This window comes from Cupressus sempervirens, chromosome 1, assembly GCF_028749045.1.
Source record: "Cupressus sempervirens isolate cs-2001-9-10 chromosome 1, ASM2874904v1, whole genome shotgun sequence".
NCBI lineage: Eukaryota > Viridiplantae > Streptophyta > Pinopsida > Cupressales > Cupressaceae > Cupressus > Cupressus sempervirens.
This window is the reverse complement of record NC_143118.1, coordinates 303,943,253-303,966,647: the sequence shown is the minus strand read 5'-3', so window position 1 is coordinate 303,966,647 and position 23,395 is coordinate 303,943,253. Positions and strand designations below refer to the sequence as shown.

The 23,395-nt window shown below is 35.9% G+C and overlaps 1 protein-coding gene across 2 annotated transcripts in view; it reads right to left on the bottom strand.

Moving 5' to 3' along the window:
- CPI1 (cyclopropyl isomerase) overlaps positions 1 to 23,395 on the bottom strand; it is a 126,536-nt gene that overhangs the window by 55,169 nt on the left and 47,972 nt on the right. For both annotated transcript variants that reach the window (XM_089823432.1, XM_089823435.1), the window contains 2 exons: positions 13,508 to 13,618; positions 13,025 to 13,216 (listed from right to left, as the gene is read on the bottom strand). In XM_089823432.1, coding sequence (XP_089679558.1) covers positions 13,025 to 13,216; positions 13,508 to 13,618 — 303 coding nt within the window. The remainder of the gene's footprint in view (positions 1 to 13,024; positions 13,217 to 13,507; positions 13,619 to 23,395) is intronic.

Sequence of the window (23,395 nt, the reverse complement as noted above, 5' to 3'; positions counted from 1 at the left end):
TTGGGTAAGGTCAAGTTGTTATACTGAAAAGAAGTATGCTTCATAATAAAAAATGAAACTTATGTCCTATTAACATTAAACTTCCATGCTATCAGCTAAATTTAACATGTTTATTCTGACAATAAAAGTTCTAAACCAATTTCCCTTCAAGAACAACTCTCTAACTTATACTTATCATATTAGCTTCTCTTATTAGAATCCTTTATTAGCAAGATTATCTGCTTCTCTACTACCTTCCCTATACAGATGTTTTATGATTGTTTCTTCAAATTCATCAACGATGGCTTGGACCCATTCAAGTTTACAATTAAGGGTCCAATTTGGGGTCTTTCTTTTTCTTAACGCATTTAGGATAATTTGTGAGTCTCCTTTGATAACTAATTTGTTAATACCTATTTCTCTACTTAGAGGTAAGCCTTCAATCACGGCTTCTAATTTGGCTAAGTTATTAGACATTACTCCTAAAGGTTTAGCGTGTTTAGTTAAGTATGATTTGTTATCTAAACAAGTAATACATCATAAGCTTGGTGGTTCTAGATCACCTCTAGAGTCCCCATCAAAAATTAACTTTCACCATCCTATTGGGTGGATATTTTGCAACCGACAGTTTTGGGTAAAATCCAGTCGCAAAATAGGTCGACCAGCCACAACATGTGAGACAGAGTCTCTCCTACCTTAAAGGGAAGGCTCTGCCTTCTCACCATTCCTTGGATCAACTCAAGGTAAGCAAGAAGTTGAGAGATTTGAAAGGGTATTACCAATATTCTTTCTTGTTAGCTTTCAGAAAAGAATCCACTTACCCGCAGAGCAAGTAATGAGCAAGATGAATGTAGTGTTCCGCTCTAGAGTTTCCGTATGAAGTCCCTGTATATTTAGTATTGCCAATCAAACCTCAACCCATTACACTCATTGTCGTACAGTGGAAAGACGACACAACATCCGTACGGTGAATATGTCTATATGGATTTAGGGTCCGTACGATAGGCTATTAGAATGTTTGTGCTTCAGGAATACGTTTGTGCTTCGTTTAGAAGATACCATATGGGAACTTTTCTCTAGCCTTTTGTGTGTTGGTTTCTTTGCAACTTTATTTTCCATCTTTCCAACAACATCCCGTAGTATGCTTTAAGTAGTCTTGTCATATGCTCCAAGTAGTATCCCTCAGTGCTTCAGGTAGCCAATGCTTCAAGTAGTTCTCCCTAAGTGCTTCAGTTAGTCTTTCCCAATGCTTCAGGTAGTCTTCCTAAATGCTTTAGGTAGTCCTTTTCAATGCTTTGGTAGTCTTCCTCAATGCTTCGAGTAGCCAGTGCTTCAAGTAATCTTTCTTTACAGTTCAACTAGTCTTCCACTATACTTCATGTAGTACCCTATCACACATGTAGGTCTAGACTGACGAATTCTCAATAATGGAGGGGGGGAATATTGTGTAACTTTTGTGATGCAAATTAAGTTAGTGATATGAAGATGATATTTTCCAATCACACAAAACCAATACAGATAATTGTCAAGATAGACCTTTGCTAAACAATATTTATGACTACAAACAAAGATAGTGCGCAAATTTGTTAGACTCAAGCAAGTAATACCAAGACGGAATAGGGTGAGAGCTGAATCCCACCAAAATCGGAATAGCCAAGTAGGGAAGATCTTTCACTTCGAAAATAGCCAACAACAGAGAATCCCAATGGGAATTTGTGAAACAAAGATGAATAATCAAAATCGCATACCAACTACTACCTACATGTCGTGCTTTAATACCCTTCAGAGGAACTTCCCAGAGTTCACAAAGATAGCCAACAGCCACACCTATGGAAACAATTAAATAAAAATGGGTCCGAGATATACTAAATCAATCGAAACCACAAATAGACATATTACTAACTTGGGCTCCATATTAATTAATTAAAGTACCTAATTAGTGATCATTTTATTATATTATTTAAATTTTGGGACCAATTAATTTTGGGACCGCATGTATGATTGCCTGAACTCCTTAAGAGGCAACCTCTTCAAACCAAGTTTTTGTTGCTTCCACGATCTGCTTCTCCCGAGGCATCTAAGATGTAGTGACTACATGTTGCAAAGACTGCAGCTGAATAACCTCATTTACACGAGCAACCTCCTACTTGAGCTAATTCTTCTTAGCCAAGTTTGGAGCTCATCCTTCCAAACTCGTAGCCATTTTTGACTTGATTTGGTTTCTTTATTGGCTTCATGGTTTTATGGAGCTAAGGGTCGATCGGCACAAATACTTTTAACTGGCATACTGTTCTTGTAAAGTTTACTTACAGATTTTCCTTCTGATGCTGAAGTATGTATGTTTTATTTCAAGTACAGTAACTACAAATGAAGGATCCAATTTGTTGCACAATATATATTAATTCAATGCAAATATGATATAACAATTCCTTCAATTCGATGTCTGTACTGCCTCCGATCTGCTTGCAATAATCAATTTCGATGCTTGCGATATTCGGGCAGCATACATTTATACAAAAAGGTGGTCGAGTGTTTGGGTGAATGGGCATGTCTCCAAATGGAGACATGACCACTCACCGAAGCACCCAATCGGTAGTATGGTCACACCAATTTGATTTACTCATAACAAAACTAATGATTACAAGAGTTAACAAAGTCTAAAGCAATTGATGATGATCAGAATAAATACGATCATTTGTTGAGTTCATTATCAGATACAAACATAATAATTATATGCATAGTCAGTTCTGAATGCGGCGATCACAATAACAATGCAGATTATATTCATGCATACATACATATTGATATTCAAATCATATCGACATGTATATATACATGGGTATATTCTCATATGATCAGTGCTATTGTCTGAACCGAAGCTACTTGATTCAACAGTTCTTCTATTGAGATTATGAGATCTGACACTCGTACTAGATCTCGTTGTTGGTACGCCCAAGCCACCTCGCTTTTGGGTTTCATCGGGATTGAGATTAATCATCTTCCTCCACTCCAATTTTCGTTGGATGCTCCTGCTCACCTCCTCCCCTCTCGTCAAGAGTTAAATAAGCATGTCAGATATGATATTTATAGATAGTACATTACCACTCCCTGGCGTAATCCCTTGGGGAGTTTGCACCCTAAGATAGCCTTCTATGCTGAGCATTTTCTTGAGATTTAGAATGTTATTATTGCTCGCCCTTCTCAGTTTTATCGACGTTGGAGGCACGTTTTGCGGTTCTCTTTAGGCTCTTTCAAAGTAGGCTCTCACAAGCTTCAGATTCGGACTGATCACCATATGGATAGGGTTGACCGTATTTGTCGGCTGTGTACTTTAGCAAAGGTTGAAATTGAGATCCACTTTATATTTCATTGTCCTATCTACTATGAGATCAGAGGGAGATTTTACAGCCTATTCAGAGATTGTTCTTCTCTTGCAGTGTTCTTCGGCTATATTGACCAGCGGTGTCTTGTACTTTATCTTCAGGAGGCCACCTAGCTTTGAGAGAATACCCTGCAGTCATTCATACCTCAGGGCCATATCTCAGAACTGCTCATCACCGCATTTTTCTCTCCCTTGTCTCCACCACAAGGTTTGAAAAGGCCATCCAGTACTCCTCATTCCAGATCGGTCAAACACTGCACCAGTCTTTCCAGGCAGTGACACTCCTACAGCAGTTCTCGATGGCGGTCTAAGACTATGGATCATCCACAATTATCTCTCTATTAATGATTTATTTGTAACAAGGATCCTTAGTCCTTACCTTGTGTTTTCTCGATTTTTGTGTCTCGTTTTGTTTCTTCTCAATCACCATTCGGTGCTCCTGCTTTGGCTGACTCTTTTGTTTCTATGTTTAGTCCCATAAACCCTTGTGGTTTTTCATTGGACATTAATATTAGTATCTTATTTAACTTATTTTATCTTATCTTCTCCCACAACTCGTGGTTGCTTTTTGATACATTGGCAAGTGCATCATGAGCATCTTGTAAACAACCCAACCATGATTGCTTACCAAGTTCTATTTTAGTGAACTTGTAACCCGAATGGTTAAGTTCTTTAGCAGGTTTCTCTATCAATGGTTCTGAAACCTCTACAAATTTAGTCTTATCGAAATCAACTACGATCCTTGAAACAATATTATCTTCAAAGATTTAGAATTAGTTTTCATAATAGGAAGATTATCTGGGGGCAGCACAACCTTCCTTCTCTTCATAGTGATCTTGCTCAACCAAGCAGGCAAACTAAAACCTTCACCTGATGAATCAAGGACAAAAGCAACAATCGACATTGATTCTAGTTGTATTTTTGTGGTGACTGAGCATGCTTCAGTTTGTACAACTACACCGAGAGATACCTGATGAGATGACTTTGTCATGAATTCTTCAAAACCAGTTATTGAAGTATCAAGTTGGGAAACTTGACCTTCGTAAATGTTGGGAAATCTTCGAACATATTCCCCAAATTCTCGCACTACTTAGCCGTGAGAATAGGAGCCACTAAAGAGATAGGAAGTGCCAATGTGTTTACTTCCAATGCAGGAATGTTAGATGTGAAAACAGTGGAGAATAAATCCACATCATCATCTATAACACCTAGAAAAGGCGTTTCCTGAATGGATGGACCTTGCTGATTTATTTGCTCGTGGAAGAATTATGATAATAACCTCTCCTTATTCCTCTTCATCCTCCTCATCAGGTTATTGAGCTTGCGCAAGTTCATGTAAGGGCTCCAAAGAAGATTTAGACCCCTTTCCACCTTTCAATTTGAACTTGAGGAATTTAGCTGAAACGGAAGAAGATGCACCATCTTTGCTTGAAATTTCTAGTTGGGATTTCCTTCTAGGTGGTTCAAAACTACCGCAGTCCACCCCAAGCTTAGGATTCACCCTTTTTAGGCATTTGAATTTTAACCATTTATTGGTATTTACCAAGATAGACTGAAATATATCAAAAATCGATACGCCTTCTTTTTGCTATCATTGTATAGGAGGACACTGCTTGTCAAAACCAGCACGAGGCTATGATGGATCAAGAATATTGCCTTCATCTTCAATCTAGAGATTCGATTGGATTTCGAGCATGTTAAGATCTAAGATCTTCTACAAAGTGAGTCTGTAGTAGTCCATCCTCATGATGTCCAACTCCGTGTGCAGGTCAATCTATATGTCCTCTATGCGATGGACATGCGTGAATGCTCTTTTGATCATTGAGTGCATTCCTTGATAATCAAAATCATATCTAGCCTTGAACCTCTTTAATGTTATAAGCTGAAATATTGCCTCCATATTCTTCGCTTTGTAGATTGAATTGATCATATACTAACCAATTACTTAGGGTTTGGCTGTAGTGATACCAAATCTTGGACTATGTTGAGCATTTTTATATGATTGCACTTCTATGAGATGTTTGGCTAATTCGATCAGTATGATCTTACTGACCATATCTTGGCAGGGCATATGGCTCTCCTTTGAAGTAGCCAACTCTCAAATAAGTGAAATTTAGAAACTGCAAAAAGAAAGCACCAAATTGATCAACCCTATTCCAAGCTTCATGTAACACTCGCTTCATTTCCATCTATTTATCCAAAAAACACCGTAAATATCGAAAAAAGGCATCTTGGACTCTCCAGTAGTGATATTTGTTATGCGACAAGGTGATTAGATCATATTAGTCCCAGATAGGGACTTGTCACCAATCCCCTTTCACAGATAGACCCGAGAAACATCCCATGGATGCAGCTATGTAGACCAAGTAGGAGGTCATAGAGACAGAGGTTCCCACATTAAGCAACTGTTCACAAATTGCAGTACTAATAAGTTCTCCACAGAAGATAGATTCTTCATTATCAAAGATCTGGAGAATGAATTTATACATCCATGGCTCGAAGTCACTAGAATCTTTGAGACCGCATATCTTGTTAAGAAGAGTAATTAAGTCTTTGTATTCTAGATTGAAGTTTAAGTCTTTGCATTCTACATTGAAATTTGACCTATGAATGGTTTTAGGCCATCTTCAAAAATTGTTTCTTTTGACCTTTAACCAATATGCATTTATATATTTTTAATAATCCGCCCTCTTTTCATTCCATAATTCCAAAGAAATCTACGAATTACAATTTGAGGAACTTTAAAGATCTATTCAATAACCTCTGGGTCAAGGCTAATGATAACCTTTCCATCTACATTTTTTATTGTCTTCATCTTTGGACTGAAATTTCATGCACATCCCAAGACAAATTCTCGTTCCAACGAAGCCATAGGGAAAGTAGATACCAAATGAATTTTACTCTTCTTGATGTGTTTCATTTAATGAGTCAAAGGAGATTTGACCCTTTGTATGAAATTAGCTGTGTTAATGTGCCCGATCTTTGTGTCAATAACAATTATCAAGAGGTGATGAAACTTGAGATGCAGTCGCATGAAGGTCGAATGTTGGAAATGCTTAGCTGCACAGTCTAAACAATTAGGTTCGCAACCCAAAGCGAATAGTGTAGAGCACACTAAGCAGGCATAATCTACCTTTTATACCTTCATGGCTAAAAGACCTGCAGATCATGTCAATTCATCTACCTGGTACATTGATTCAGCTTCCTCTCGTCATTTCACTCACCACAGAGACTGGTTTACTGACTACTAGCCTTATTGAGACTCTTATTTTTGGTGGTGGAGAAAAGTACACAATTGTCAGCAAAGGCAACATTCAAATTCAGTCTGCTAGGAGGAATCTCATATTCCTTGATGTGTACTTCGTTCCAGGGATGGAACTAAATCTACTCTCAATTAGTCAGTTGTTACGACATTCTCCACACTTGGCAATAAACGAAATTTTTCTTTCATGGTTCTTTTCAACGAGAGCCCTTTTTGAACCAGTTTTCATTATCAATATAAATACCAATTTTCACCAGGAAAAGAAGAAAAAAAAACATCTTACTTGGTTATTATTGCAATTATTTGAAAAAGTAAAAAGATAGAACTAGGTAATTGTCCTGACTTTTCGATTTAGCCAAAAGCGAACACTACAAAGGGAGTGAATGGATCCCTTGCTACCCTTTTTGGCAACACTAGATTAACCTCCTTCAAAGTTAATGGATTTTTGCAAGGCCAATGAGTGGACAAATTTAGTGGAGAAAGTACCAACTCATAACTTCATATATTCAACATTAATAGTAAAGAGGGATATAGAAATAGAGGACTTAAAAGGTTCCAATGTTACAATGGCAGATGATTTCAATATGGCTTGTACCCAACAAGCCCCCCTATAGAATATAATGCTAGGCAATTACAATATCACTCATGACTTCTACGTTGCTGACTTAGGCAATACTTCTGCTATATTGGGCATCTAGTGGCTTTACCCATTAAAGAAATATTCTCGATATTTTAAGTATGGAGTTTTGAGTTTTAAGTGGACAATAAGAAGGGTGTCTTGAGAGGAATATGGTGCTCCAAGGATTGTGTCAACAAAGACTGTAGAGTATTTTTTGAAATAGTGTTTGTCATGGTAAACGCAATGTTTGATTTCATCAAAGTCCCCTACAGATAACAATGATTGATATCTCACGGATGTTCAAATAGTCTTGGATAGGCATAGCTTGGTCTTTAATAAGGTTCCAAAAATGAGACTTTCGAATAGAGGGTTTGAGCATGTCATCGACCTAGAAGAGAACTATAAGCCCATCACTACCACTCCTTAATGACATCCTAAGAAACTCAAGGAGAACGGAAGGTCATTAAGGAGTTACTAGATAAGGCATATTAGACCTAACTTCGGCTGATTAAGTGGTAATTATAATTGCACCAGTGTTGGATAAGCATAGCTTGGTCTTTAATAAGGTTCCAACAATGAGACTTTTGAATAGTGGGTTTGAGCATGTCATCAAGCTAGAAGAGAACTATAAGCCCGTCACTACCACTCCTTAATGACATCCTAAGAAACTCAAGGAGAACGGAAGGTCATTAAGGAGTTACTAGATGAGGCATATTAGACCTAACTTCGGCTGATTAAGTGGTAATTATAATTGCACCAAGTATCATTTGTCATAAAATCATATATTGTTGGAGGATCATTAATTGAATGAATTCAAGGGATCTTCATGTAATTGAATTTAGATTTGTATTCTTTCCTTCTTGCTTCATCATGCAGCAATCTATTGTTCCACTTCCAACACTTTACAAGTATCATGATTAAAAATATAAAAAATGAACAAATTGCTAGGAGTTATGAGGTTGTATAACATAGTTAAAAGACTTAATGGTGGACCAACTAATGATGCAGATAAAAAGAATAAGTGGTTTTATAGCTATCTTGTTAATGCTTTTATAGTTTAAGTCGAATAAAACTTGAAGTATAAATATAAAGAAGAACTCTTTGATTAAAAATTATAGATGATGTTAATGTTTATATTATTCCCATAATTATTTTATATATTAATACATATCATTTTATATATTTCTGCCTCTTTTCATATGTTATCTAGCCCTATACTGACTAAGCTTTTCTAAAGTGGGCATATTGTGCATTGTCACACACATCACATCGACCATGTCTAAGCCTTTACCTTGTCTAAGTCTTATCTTCTTGTGAGCGGAGATCTTAATATTGTCAGACATGTCATCGCACATGTCCCTTTGACTCCACATTAAAACTTGTTCTGTATGCACTTGTTATTAGTGCTTATGCTTATTCATCTCCATGCGTTATGATTAACTTAGCTAATCGTATTGTTGCATCCGTCGGGTGTAGGGGTTTGTGTGGGGTCACGCCCCTTTAATTTATGACATATATAATATGTGTAAAGTCTTCTCTTTTGAAACGCATATAAAGACATCTAATGTTATTACAAAAGAGGCATATAATCTTGGGACATTTATAGAAATACATAATAAAGATTTTCCAAATTATAATAATCTGATCACTTAACATGGCATCAGAGAAGGTCTGAAGAAAAGATCAGACCAGATTATTGAAGATTTTCATAATTATTTCTGAAATCATCATGTTATTTCAAAAACGTTAACGGCATGAGACTCCGTAACAGGCTTGAAGACACTTCTGATTTTGAAGCATGGAAATTACGAATGATGCTAGTTTTGATAAAGCATGATCTCATAACTATAGTGAGTTCTCCTAAACCTGAGAAAGATAACGAAAAGAATCAATCGGAAAAGGACAACACAAGAGCATCGGAGTTATTGGTGGATGGAGTGAAAGGACTATGCATATCATATGCGGAAAGCACTACAAGACATGTTTGGAATTAACAACACTAGTAAGCGTCTTACTCTTAAGAATCAACTTGTTACTATAAAAATGAATAAGGGAGAAACCATCACTTCATACTTTATCAGGATAACGGAATTAAGAAACCAAGTTTTAACAATTGGTCACATTTATGATAGTAAGGAGTTAACTATGGTAACATTAAATGGTCTCCCTACTTCATGGGAAAATTATAGACAAGGAGTATGTGCTCGTTCCAAACTCCCTAAATTTGATCGACTAAAGGTTGACTACATTCAAGAAGAATGTAATCTAATATCCGGAGGAATTAGTAATGAATCCAAAGATGAAGCAATTCGGATTCTCGCCACTAAATTAAAAGGAAAAAGGAGCAAGTTCTCTAATAGTAAACATTAGCACAAGAGACAAAGAGACCACTCCAAAGTACAATGTAACAGATGTGACAACTATGGGCACATTGCAACAATATGTCCTGACAGACTTAAACATCAGGCTTCCTTTGCTGAAGTCAGTAATCCAAATTTGAATTCAGAGAATTCTCCTTCCTAAAGGAATTAATGTAATATTGGATTAACAGGGAGTTCAAAATCATTTACCATCCACACCAAGCCTCTAAAAATGGAACATTGTCGAGGTAAAACTTGGTGTGTTGTAATTATTGAGAAGAGTCTCATAATATTTTGTTTATTGTACTATTGAATTATTTTTTATTATTTCATATGGGCCCTGTGTACATCATGAGGAAGTGACAACTTCCAAGTGATTATCACTTGTATTTGTAGAAGTTAGTGGAAGGTGATGATCTTATAATAATTTAAATTTTTATTTTGGTACATTATATATTGTATGCTGGATTAAGTTCCTTAAACAAACCACAACCTTCTATTGTGATGCAGATCAAATAATGTCCAAGCAGATCACAATAGAAGATATTTTGCATGGTGGATTAAGTTCCTTAAACAGACCATGGCTTTTTATTATGATGGACATCTTATGATGTTTGAGTCGTATCATGATAGATTATGATGAATATGTGATCAAAGATATTTCCTTTTGTTGATATAATGTTGAGATTATATCTCATCTTGTATTTATCATCCCTAACTAAGAGGGATTGTTACTGTTTTTATAGCTTAAGTTGGATAAAACTTAAAGTATAAATATAAATACGAACTCTTTCATTAAAAATTATAGATAATGTTAATGTTTATATGATTCCCACAATTATTATATATTAATACATATCATGTTATATATTTCTGCCTCTTTTCATATCTTATCTAGCACGATATTGACTAAGCTTTTCTAAAGTGGGCATATTAAAAGTGACATGTGCATCGTTACACACGTCAAATCGACCATGTCTAGGTCTTATCTTCCCGTGAGCGGAGATCTTAATATTGTCAGACGTGTCATCGGGCATGTCCCTTTGACTCCACACTAAAACTTGTTTTGTATGCGCTTGTTATTAGCGCTTATGCTTATTCATCTCCATACATTATCATTAGATTAGCCAATCGTATTGTTTCATCCGTTGAGTGTAGGGGTTCGCGTGGGGTCACACCCCTTTAGTTTATGACATATATAATATGGGTAAAGTCTTCTGTTTTGTAACGCATATAAATACATCTAATGTTATTACAAAAGAGGGATATAATCTTGGTACATTTATAGAAATACATAATAAAGATTTTCCAAATTATAATAACCTGATCACTAAACATATCTATCGGCTACTTGTATGGCTCTTTTGAGTAGTAGCATTATACAAAGCACTCACTTATACCAATAGTTATGTGACCTACATTGTCCAACTTGTTTAGGAAAACGAATGAAATCCAAGGACATCTGTTTGAAATCAGCAAGGCCTTGCTCCTACAAGCTCATGGAAAGACTGTTCAATGCCCTGTTCAGAATTTGGAAGAATGCATGGATACATCGCTCTGCCAGTCAACTCTGTTCGTTGAGCAGATTCTGCAGTTGTTGATGATTCGGTTAACTCAGTCAACGCCTCTTCATTGCAGGTTAAACAACTAATAAGTCTAAAAACATGCAATTTTAAAAACATACAGTACTTCTTCACTACATTTTAGTCACTAAGAGCATAGTTGAAGGGTTGCAAAATTCAAAAATAAGATAAACGGTTAATCTTAAGGGTTCTCTCTAAGCTAGGACCTATTATTCAAATTTTGTCTGGCTTCTATGCTAGAAATGTGCTTTGGTCAGTGATTTCAAGAAGCCTTCCTCTGCAGATTTTTCTTTGCCACTCACCCAATAGCAATTTGTTCCCCATCTAGAGATTGTTTTCCCAATTGTGAGAATTTGCTGGGATAGGGTCTAAAAAATTAGTTGATGAGGTTCCTTGTTTCCACATTTTCTTTGTCTTCTTGAGCTTTTACCATTTTTTCAGACAATTTACACGCAACAGCTGTCCCCTTGGCAGTTTTGAGTAAATATTAGGTGAGATCCTCTACCGCCTCCATTAGATCAAAGGACAGAAAATGATTTTGTATGGTGGAACTGAGCAAGCTGCTTTGTCAACTATTTCCCCTTCTTTTTGTATGCTTTACTGAATTTTCTTTAAAATATTGTCATTGTGTATGTGATCATTTTAGTAGTATTGACTTGTGAACACCATCTTCAACTTTGGTACTGTTCTAACCAGGACTTCATCCCTACAGCTCTTCTATGTACTTTTTCTCATGTCGTAAGAAAACTTTTGTCAAATGCCTATGCTTGCGCAAACTCTATAGTGCATTCCTGAAATCTTGGGGTTCTTCACATTGTATCAGCCATGTTAGCTATAATAAAACCATCTCCATGAGGCTCACCAAGATCTATGTGAGGCAATTTTGGCCAAAATTGAAAATTTCTGAGTTCCTTGTTAATCTACAGGTTCTTATATAGTCTGTGATTGCTCATTTTGTTAACTGAGGCTACTTGCCAAATTGGCACTAGAGGGAGATCGATGCATGGTGGAACAATGTTCGGTAGGTCTTTTGACAAGCTAAAATGGGGATCCTGTTCATCATAAGCAAACCTGATTTGATGAGAAATTATAGCCCTCCTAGAAAATAAATCTCCTTTTATTTCATGGTGTTGCATTATGGTTAGAATATATCCATGAGCATCGTAAGTTTGTCCATTACTACCAAATTCTTGTTTCCTTGGATCCTTGCTCACAGAATTTTACAGCCAACGAAGCTCAGAAAACTCTAAACCAAAAGTGGTTTTGGGAGTAGAAATTCTTTGATAGCAGTCATTTTCTTTTCTGGTTGGAAATTTGGGTTCGCTCATAGCTCTTTTGCAATGATATTGCATGAATCCTTTGAGCTCCTCCGGGATGAAAGCAAACCGATATGAAGCAAAAGCATTTCCCCCAACGAGTGTTGATACAGCAAAAAGTTGTTGCTGCCTCCTAGTCTAGGTGCATTCAAAAATAACACAAAAACGATGAATAAAAGGCTGGCCAAATGTGGAATCTTTATTCAAGTTCTTTCTTTTTGAGGGTGAAATAGCTTGAAATTAATCCCACAAAAAGTTATTAATTCAAAAGAAAATCAGATTAAGCTTGAATATACACTCCATCTATGCCACTACCACATAAACTTGTTTCTGAAGTCCAAAGTCTCCAGCATGCAAAGTAAAGAAATTTTGTGAAGAAAATAATTTCATTACAACTAGAGATACTGTCTCAGTATTCTTTAAATTTTACAAAATACACAGGCAAAAAAAAGAGGATCTTTAAAATGCCATTTTGAAAATTAGACAAAATTCAAGTTAATCAACAAAAGAAAAAGAACCTTACATTTGCAATGGAATAGGTCTCTAGGAATGCTATAAAATATGAGAGTGTGAATATCCAAATAGCCTCAATAGCGAACTGAATATAGCCAGGTAGTGCTGAAATTCCATGTCTTAGCCGCCGAAGAGTAATATTCGAGACCGCATGGTAGAACAAAAAGCATATATGTGCCATGAAAAATGTTGTGTGAGGAATCTACAAAAATCATTATAGCATGTATATGTAAGAATCCTATAGCAACAATCAATTATAAATTGACACTCCAATAAACTAAATCCAAGGAAACATCCATTGACAAGACCCTTCTAAAACATGTTATGTAATGCTTAAGTTCGTTGTTGAAAAAGTAACACCATTCACATTTCTATCCACAAATTGAAAGGATTGTGATTCATTTCCTTAACAGAGAAAATTGAGGCAAATAAACATAAGTTAGAAGCCCTCCTAAACAATAAATTTTCACAACAAATTAGGATTGAATCTTACGTCATTCATTCTCCAAGATGGAAATGTATATGATGCTCCAAGAACTTTAAAAAAGTAATGTGTCCAAAAGTAGTTCCCCACATAGCTAACTATCATTATCCAAAGATGGGCCTGTAAAGACAATCATATCAGTCAAGGACGCCTTTTGTTACTTTTAGGAATACAATACAGTTTATCAAGATCTCAGATCCCTCTTTAAGTCATTTGAGAGGCCCGTTACAAATTATGGGGAATTCATATATCCTTCACTGCCTGAATAAATAATCATAAAATCAAAGCAACAACATTATAAATACAAAGACTGATCAGACTTTCTCATCAGTCTAATGCAAGTCCAACAATTTCTCTTTCTTTATGGAAATGGAAAATTCAAGCTGTACTAAATCATAGGTGAATCAACTCCTACATATATTGTTTTAACCAGTACTTGTATAATCTATATCCTCTGAGGTGTTCTAAAGAAAGCAGCATTTTTTAGGCTATACTGAGATACTAACCAGGAATATTTTAAAAGAGATTACTGAGGATCATATTGCAAAAAAACTGAACAAACGGATGAAGAAAACCATATCTTGAAGGAAAACCCTTTGGAATGGATGATACCACAGTAATAAATTGTGGTCTGTCTTAAAAGAAAGTTAATAATATTTAGTCTTTTAGATCATATGGTACATTTAAAATTCCATGCTTTGAAGATCAGATGATTGAATGTGCAGCACAAAAATGTGCTCCTCTATGGTTGAAACAAAAGAAAAAAAGGGAATCAAAAACACACAATGATATTCACCACTAAAAAAGAGCTGTCTATCATTAGGACAAAAAGAAAATGAGATAACAAAAACTGCAACATCCCCTTTTTTCCAGCCTTAGCTAACAACTATCTCATCATCGAAGTCGGTTACTATTTCATATTCATGGGCATGAGAAGGCAGTTATAAAAGCTATATTACATGTTGATATGAAATAGGTCAACGGTTATTATCAGTTTAACAGAAATATTTTAACTAACAATTGAAAGAGTAATCATTCAACAAATATGATGAACATAACTACCATTTTAACTAACCATTACTTAATGTAAGAGAGATCTTTTCTACTAATAAAGATGTGTTACTTATCATAATCACATGAAGACAGTGTCACAACTACTTAAAATATTCAGATGGAAGAGAATGCAATGGCTATAACCGAATAATTGGAAAGAAAATGACTGATTAAACGATATTAACCATTTAACATATCTTCAACTTGAAATTGCAAATTCATAAAAGTAAAAAATACCTGTTACAAGCAGATATTTGAAATGCATATCAAATCATTGTCTTGTGCAAGTCTTGGCATCTGGCGAAGAGGAGAAGCATTGCCGAGGGCTTAACCTCCCAACTACAAACCCTTAAACATCCCCACACAATCTCTACTAAGAAAGGCCATCCTTACCCTAGGAATCAAGTTCGTGGCACCACTATCCAGCCACTGAGCATCCTGGTGTTAGAGCATTGGCTAAAAAACCAGCTAGGTTTAGGATGCCTTCCATACACCCTTATGTCAACTGCTAGCACTCTAACCTCTAGTGATCACAGCAGCAAGCATGTCACTAACCTACCTTGGCCAAGGATGTGTGAAGGCACTATATTCCCGACCGTCCACTGCTCGACTTGACAACAAGACTATATTAAGGACTATCATGAGCTGACACGGATTTCTTTAACACACAAACTTACTTGCTCGAGTTACCAATGGTTATTTTTTATCATGCAAGGAGAAACCATAGTTCAATGATTGTCATTTCATGCCCTTCATCTCGACCATGATGGTCTTCCTAGATGAACCACTGGGTGAATGTATAGGCATTTGTAAACACAACCAATGTATTTGCCGATCTAGCGTTGGTATTATAAAAGATATTCTAAATGATTAAGCATTTTATAGTTACAGATAATTAATCTACCAATCTGGCCTTGGCATTATAAAAGAAATCAAAATGTTTAACATTTATGCATGCAAGACAATAAATATCTGCCCTTCTGGCATTGGCATAAAAGTTATCCGAATGTTAAGCATTTGCTTGTTCTGGCATCACGTCTGCCTTATTGGAACTGTCATAGTAAAATATGGATGAATACATTGCCAATGCATCAACCACTCAGGCTTTCGCATCATGTAAAGGTAGTTGTAGTTAAAATAATACCATTCTGATTTACAAGCTGCTATTGCTTATCACAGAAGATATATATACAAATATCCCTACATAAGTCATGCTTCAACATGTAAGATCTTGGAGTTTTCTTTACTAAGAGAATGTCGTGGTTCTTAATCATTCATTAAAAGTATGCAAAAACAAGGAAGTATTGTCCATATCATCATCAATTTTAATTTATGATTTTACGACCGGCTTCAACATGCCTCAAAATAATTTTGAAACTGAACATAGCTAATAATAATAATGATTTCATGACCTAAATTAGTGGTCAGCACTTGCACAGCTTGAACAGTTGATGGAAAACCGATTGATCAAACATTAGGTGCTAAGAAAACAAGGGAGCACGATTGGCTAATGCCGCTTGAACTAGTGCTCTGCAATATTTGAATTGAACTTAACTTTTCTGCCTAAATAAGGTGCGACTAATTGCAAGAGAAGATTTGCTCGGCAAGAACAAAAGGATAGAAACAATCTATGTGTGGTGATGGTTTCTACCCGCAGCAAGAATGACATATTGGAATGAGTTATGTATCGTACTTAGCCTTCTCAGCTACATGCTCAGTTACGAGCAAGATTTGTAAAGGTGGCAAGGAGTTACGAAGCATATCGCCGTCGATTCAATGTGGCAGATGAAATAATATTAATGTGGTCACCCACAAACAAAATAATATAAGGTCGATGAAAACATTATTAAAATATGGCCGCTCAAGATGAAATAATGAAATTATTGCCAAGAAATAATAATAATATTGAAATATTGCCAAAAGTTGAAAATAATACAACTGGTCAATGACATGAAATAATATTAAACCCATCGTCATAAAATGGTAATAATAAAACATTGACTTCGGATGGAAATAATAATTTTACTCCTTATGTTTTATTATAATGATAGCTTACTACATAAATTACATTGTTCTTAGTTCGCTAATGCTCAACTGCATACTTTTATTATCTTATTAAATGTGTTGACCCGGTTAACTCATGATAGTCCCTTGGTGTTCCCCCTGTTGCCTAGTCGTTTTCCCTTAGCCATGGTGGTTAAGACTCATAACTGTTGGTTTAGTGGTAGGTGGTGCCCCCATGCCCAATTCCTCCTTTAGCAATGCTTCCCCCCCTTCACCACATTACTGCAAGTGAAAATTTATCATGGTAACAACATTTTGCTCATCATTTTACAAATTCAAAATTATCATAGCATATGATCATATTAGCCATCCATTTCCAATTCATATATCGTCATAACAACTAACCAATATTCCAATTGCTCATGAGATCATAACGACAAACCAACACTTCATTTTCACATTAAACCATAACAAATAACTAATTTAACCAATTACTCAACTTCGCATGAAGTCTCAATGGCTATAAAGGAACATTTAAAGTTGAGCCAAAAATTGGGATGTAAAAAAGATACACAAAAACTGAACAAACGGGTGAAGAAAATCATATCTTGAAGACAAACTCTTTGGAATGGATGATGCCAAAGTGATAATTTGTGATCTGTCTTAAAAAAGAGGTAATAACATTTAGATCATACAGTACATTTAAAATTCCATGCTTCAAAGATCAGATGATTGAATATCCAATGCAAAAATGTGCCCGTCTAGTGGAAACAAAAGGAAAAAAGGGAATCAAAAACACACAATGATATTCACCAGTAATAAAGACCTGTCTATCATTAAGACAAAAAGAAAATGAGATAAAAAACAATCACACAAAGATATCTATCATATTTTTCGACTTGACATTGAAATCAAGTCAAACAAGAGTAGGCTATGTTAGTAATTCATTCAGGATCTCCTTGAACTGGGTTTTGTTCACTCCACATCTTTGTTCTGGTCTCTATCACCTATGGGTCCAAGGAGGGTCCTACGCAACAGATTTGGATTCGACTAGGCTCACTCTGCAAAATATCTGCACAAACCTAAATATATTTTATAGTCCCTATAGTGAATCTAGGATGAACCCAGTGTCTTTTTTTCTTTTTCATTTTATCATTGTTTTCCTTATTTTGACCTCCTAGGTTTATTATTCTACCAAAAGAGATGAAACCTGAACCCCGAAATTCAACTCTAAAGACCTTAAAACACAAGAACAAACAAATTGTTAGCTCATTTTGAATATAAGACATGAACCAAATGCATTTGCTGAACTTTCATGTTGCCACTACACAAATAGCATTCAAGATTGATCAATGAAGATCCAAAGCAACCGAAGTGTGACTATTGTTTGTGCGCCAGGGGAGCACTCTTTTCAATGGAGATCATGGAACAATATATTTGGATTGTAGGTAAAAAAAATTAATTGTTTCTTTTTATAAACAAAATATTTGCTCCTGTTTTGTATCTTCAAAATATATTAAGTTTGGGCATTTATAATTTTGTTTACAATTGTTAGAAATGTGTGGTTCCCCAAACTTCATTGTTTTCAAAAAAGGAGACATTACATGCAAAGGGTGTGCCTGGTACACTATTCAACATGCATAAAATGAGCACTTAAAAAGCTAAAACCCACAGTAATGAGAATCGCTCAAAAATCGTGTGAATCGGTGATTCAGTGATCAGAGTCATCACGAGCGATTTTTTTGAAATCAAAAATCGCCATAGCCGATTTTTTGTGGTGAATCGCATGAATCACCAATATCAGCGATTCATGCAAAAAATCGCATGAATCGGTGCCAAAAATCAGCAAGAAATCGCCCACGGCCAGAAAAGTATGGAGTTGGAAATTTTTTTTAAATAACTTGTTTTTTACTTTCTTTTTGACCTATTGTCTTTGTTATAACCCTAAAGGGCCTTCTATTTGTTAAGCATGAGTAGAAGAGAGGAAAAGTGAGAGAGAAGAAGAGAAAAGAAAAGCCATAGGTTTCTAACCGGCAAGAAGGAAGAGCACCAAAGAGATCAGCAAGCCATTTGGGGAGCCCATCAATTGCATTGGGAGCATTAAAGAGCCAATATCAACACTCCTCAACTCATTTGCAAGAGGTAAGTGCTCATTTTTTTCTTGCATGTTAGTGTATTATGCATTTTTTGTTAAATTTTTATAATTTTCAAGATTATTAGTTTAAATCTTGAATGTTCTTTATTTTTACTAAGTTGCAAACTAGGGTTTGTTGTTTTGTAGCTTTTATTAGCTTCAAACTTTGATATTTAGCATAAAAAAAATTATTGCAGCAGCCTTTGCTCTCATTTTTCGCAAATTCGCAATGGGTAAAAAAGATGAATGTTGGAAATATAACGAAGAGTTTCCTGGAAGAACCAAATATCAAACAAAATGTATGTTTTGTAAAGAAAAAATAACTTCCGCAGGTATTTATAGATTGAAATACCACATTGCTGCTATACTTGGACACGATGTTACAGTTTGCCCTCACCAAACTCCTGAGGCAAATTGCACTTGCTTAATCGCATTAGAAAAAATTGAAAAAAACAAAGCAAATAGGAAAATGCAACTTGAAGGGTTAAGGGGTATTGGCTCTCATGTTCCCACATCCGCAGCCGCATCCACATCTGCATCAGCTTCCGCATTCGTAGGTTGTGTTGGAGAGGGTTCTTCTAGGCCTCCTTTTTATCTTAGTTCTTCTGCTCATGCTAATGCTAGTGCTAGTCGGTCACATACTGAGACAGAGTCCCACACCAACCTATTGCAGCCCAGAGTGCGGAAAAACTAAATGAATAGTTACTTTGTGCCCCGCACTACTTCTAGTTCCCAACCCACACTTGAGGGCATGGGTTTGAACAAGGAGATTCATGATGCTGCCAGAAAGGAGATATGCAAATTTTGGTAATTTTGCAACATTCCATTTATTGCAGCCAGGTAATTGATTATTTTTTCTTTGTTTTCTTTGAAGTTAAAATAAAAAGTAAAAGTAAAACTTTAATTATATCTACTTGTTTTATAATTTGAGTCTTTGACATCTAAATTTTTATTTGTGACAAGGCTCCTTATTGGCAGAACATGATAGATGCAGTTGCTATTTGTGGTCCAGGGTTTAAAGCCCCAACTGAGGCTGAGTTGAGCAGATACCTCTTGGATGAGATGGTAGAGGACATGAGGGCTGAGCTCGAGGAGAACCGAAAGGAGTGGATTGCAAAGGGTTGCACCATCATGACTGATGGTTGGACAGATAGGAGGTATAGAACACTACTCAATTTTCTTGTATCCTGTGGAGGTGATTGATCATTTTGCTTTCCTACATACATAATTGTAAATTTTAATTTGTTGAATGCTAATTTGTTGATGATCCATTTAATATTATAATTCGTTGTTTTTTTACTTGTAGGATATACCATGTTCATCAAATCCATTGATGCTTCCGCACATGTAAAAAATGTCACATACTTATGTGAGGCTATTGAGGAAGTCATAGCAGAGGTGGGGGAACAAAATGTGATCCAGGTGCTGACGGATAATGCAGCAAGTTATGTTGCTGCAAGTAAACTTTTAACTTTTCAAGTTTTGAAAATAAATTTATTTGAATTTTGAAATTTGAATTTCTAATTGACTTAAAATTGTTGTAGGTAAACTTTTGATGGAGAGGCACCCCACCATATCTTGGTCCCCTTGTGCGGCACACTGCATTGACCTCATGTTGGAGGAAACTGGCAAACTTGAGTTTGTCAAATCATGTGTGGAAAGGGCAAAAAACATATGCAAATTCATTTATAATCATTCATTTGTCCTTAGCACAATGAGGAAGTACACAGAAGGCAAGGAGTTAGCTCGCCCAGGTATCACGAGGCTTGCCTCAAATTTCATCACCCTGCAATCCTTGTTGACATCAAGGGATGAATTGAGGAGCATGTTTGTTGGGCGGGAGTGGATTTCCTCTTCCTATGCTACGACCACGGCAGGGATAGATGTGGCAGATTACATATTTGATGAGGATGGTTTTTGGAAACCCGCTAGAGAAATCCTTAAGGTAAATTTATTACAATTTAACATTTAGTATTTTACTTTTACTTTAAGTTATATTATTTTATATTTATGTTTTGACTCAATTTTTTTGTTTTACTTTATATGTAGGTCACTGAGCCCCTTGTAGCTTTGCTACGAACTGCTGATGGGGAGAAGCCCTCTATGGGCTACATTTATGAGGGCATGGATAGGGCCAAGGAGGCCATCAGAGCCCAATATGCAGGAGTGCAGGAGAGGTATGGCCCTATTTGGGACATCATCGATAGGAGATGGCAGAATCAGCTCCATTCACCCATCCATGCAGCAGCTTACTATCTGAATCCGGCATTTCGTTTCCGTCCTAAGTTCAAGGCGGATGTGGAGGTTCTCACTGGCTTATACACAGTGATTCAAAGGTTGAGTAGCGATGAAGATAGCGCTACTACGATTGTTGAGCTAGACTAGTTCAACAATAAAGACGGGCCACTTTTCTCTGGCAGGATGGCCATATATACTCAAACAACACTACAGCCAGGTAAAAATTAAATAATATATTCAATGTTCATGAATCTAGATTCTAAACTTAAAGTTGATTATGTAATTTTAGAGTTAACTTGTAATTTGTAAATTTGACTAATTGTTTCTATTTTCCCTTATTTCAAATAGATGGTGGCAAATGTTTGGGGCCACAACCCCAAAACTTCAAAAAATTGCCATCCGTATTCTGAGTCAGCCAAGCAGCGCTTCTGGATGTGAGCGCAGTTGTTCCATGTTTGAGCACATCCATTCAAAAAGGAGAAACAGGTTGACAGTGCAGAAGTTGAATGATCTTGTCTTTGTTCATTACAATCTCCGTCTTAGGATCAGACAGATTTTGCGCACTGACTCCTCTCCGATCATTCTGGAGGAGATTGATCCAGAATCAGAGTGGCTCACAAAGGTTGTGGATCCAGTCTTCACTGAGGAAGACCGTGCGTGGGTTGACCAAGTGGATATAGAAGCTGAGGCAGCTAGACCACATTCTTCAGGCATTGGTAGACGCACACGTGCACGCACAGGTACAGGCCCTAGCGACGTTCGTGAGCCCATCTTACATGCGGGAGATATGGCTCGGCAGTCCTCTAGGACCTACATTAAACGCCTTGTTACTAGGCAGATTGGATACTCAAAGGCTGAGGCTGCAACCGAGCTTGAGGATGATGTTGAGGATGATGATGACTATGAGTCTGAGACTTGAGCTGGAGCCTTGTTTTTATATTTTGTTTATAGATATTGATACTGAATCATTGATAGACATATGTTTCAAACTTTCATGGATCTTCATCTTAGATTCTTACATACATTTATGATTTGATGTCTTATGGATCATCTTACATACATTCTATGATTTAAATCATTATGATAATATGATCATTTGATTTCTATTTACTTCAGCTAGCCTACAATTTACATTTTAGATAACATAGTTATGTATGTGATGGATTTTAATATTTTATGTTCCAAACTTCCATGTTTATGTATGTTAAGTTTTAACTTCTATTGATGATGTTATAGTGTGTTTAAGTTATATTCAATAAAGGGTGCATGAAATAAGTTTTAAATTGTTAAAATCTTTAAATTTAAAGTATGTTTTTTCAAATTTACCAATTCATCGCCGATTCATTGCGATTCATTCGGACTCACGTTACTTTGGTTGAAACACACAAAAAATAAACAAATAGCACCATGAACACAACAGACATCAAACAGAATAAAAAATAACTCACCTTGCAAGTCTGAAAAAGAAGTTAATGCTACTAGTACAGCATAGCCAAAATCCACATAAATCACTGAAAGCATCAAACCTGAACTCCTCAACAAGTATGAGCCTGTATATTGCTCAAAAACAATAATAAACTAACCTCATCGTATGGAAATAGGGTATCAGTATAATGTCCCCTTTTAGCATAACTGGGAATCATGGGACAATTACATAAATTCCTTAGAACTACAATTTCTAATTTAGCTACAAACTTGTCTAATGGATAATAGAAGAACAAAAAAGCATTAAATAACAGTTATCAGTGCCACTTGCTATCTGAGATTTGTACAGTTAAAGATACACTTACGTGAATTGATAGAGTTTGCACTAAATGCTCAGAATTTCTGTTATAATAATGATGTCAAAATAGATTTACAAGATGATCTTGTTATATTGTTGTTTCTGATATAATTTCTTGAATATCTGCAATGATATGTAAACCATTATTACTTATAGCAATATCATTTGTTATTTCTCGTATATAAATGCAATGGCTGAACGTACTGTCGCTTACAGCAATTAGTTGTTGTCTCTGATCTGTACATAGGCTCTTGCAAAAATGATTATGTTGTGTCTAATCTATCAATTCATTCATGCAATAGTTCGTCTTGATGGAATATTGTTGTTGATGTCAAAGATATCACCAGGAGATGCATATATGAAGTCTATGATTAAATTAATATGAAGTTAAAATGGCAAAGATAGATGTCTGATGACATGTCATGATTGCCATGGTAGAGACATATACCAGCAGAGAGAAATACTATTATTATTTATACAAGGAAGATGTGTCATGTGAAGCAATCAGCGTGTAGCAAGTAATATGTCTTTGAAATATTTATGAAACGGCAGCAATTATAATATTGAGATTCTCCCATAATGAAATGGATCGAACAAAAGGGATGATAAGAGTACGATAGCTACTGTTAATATATTGGAACATCAGCCGTCACTAGCAACTATAAAAGAAATAAAGGATTGTTTC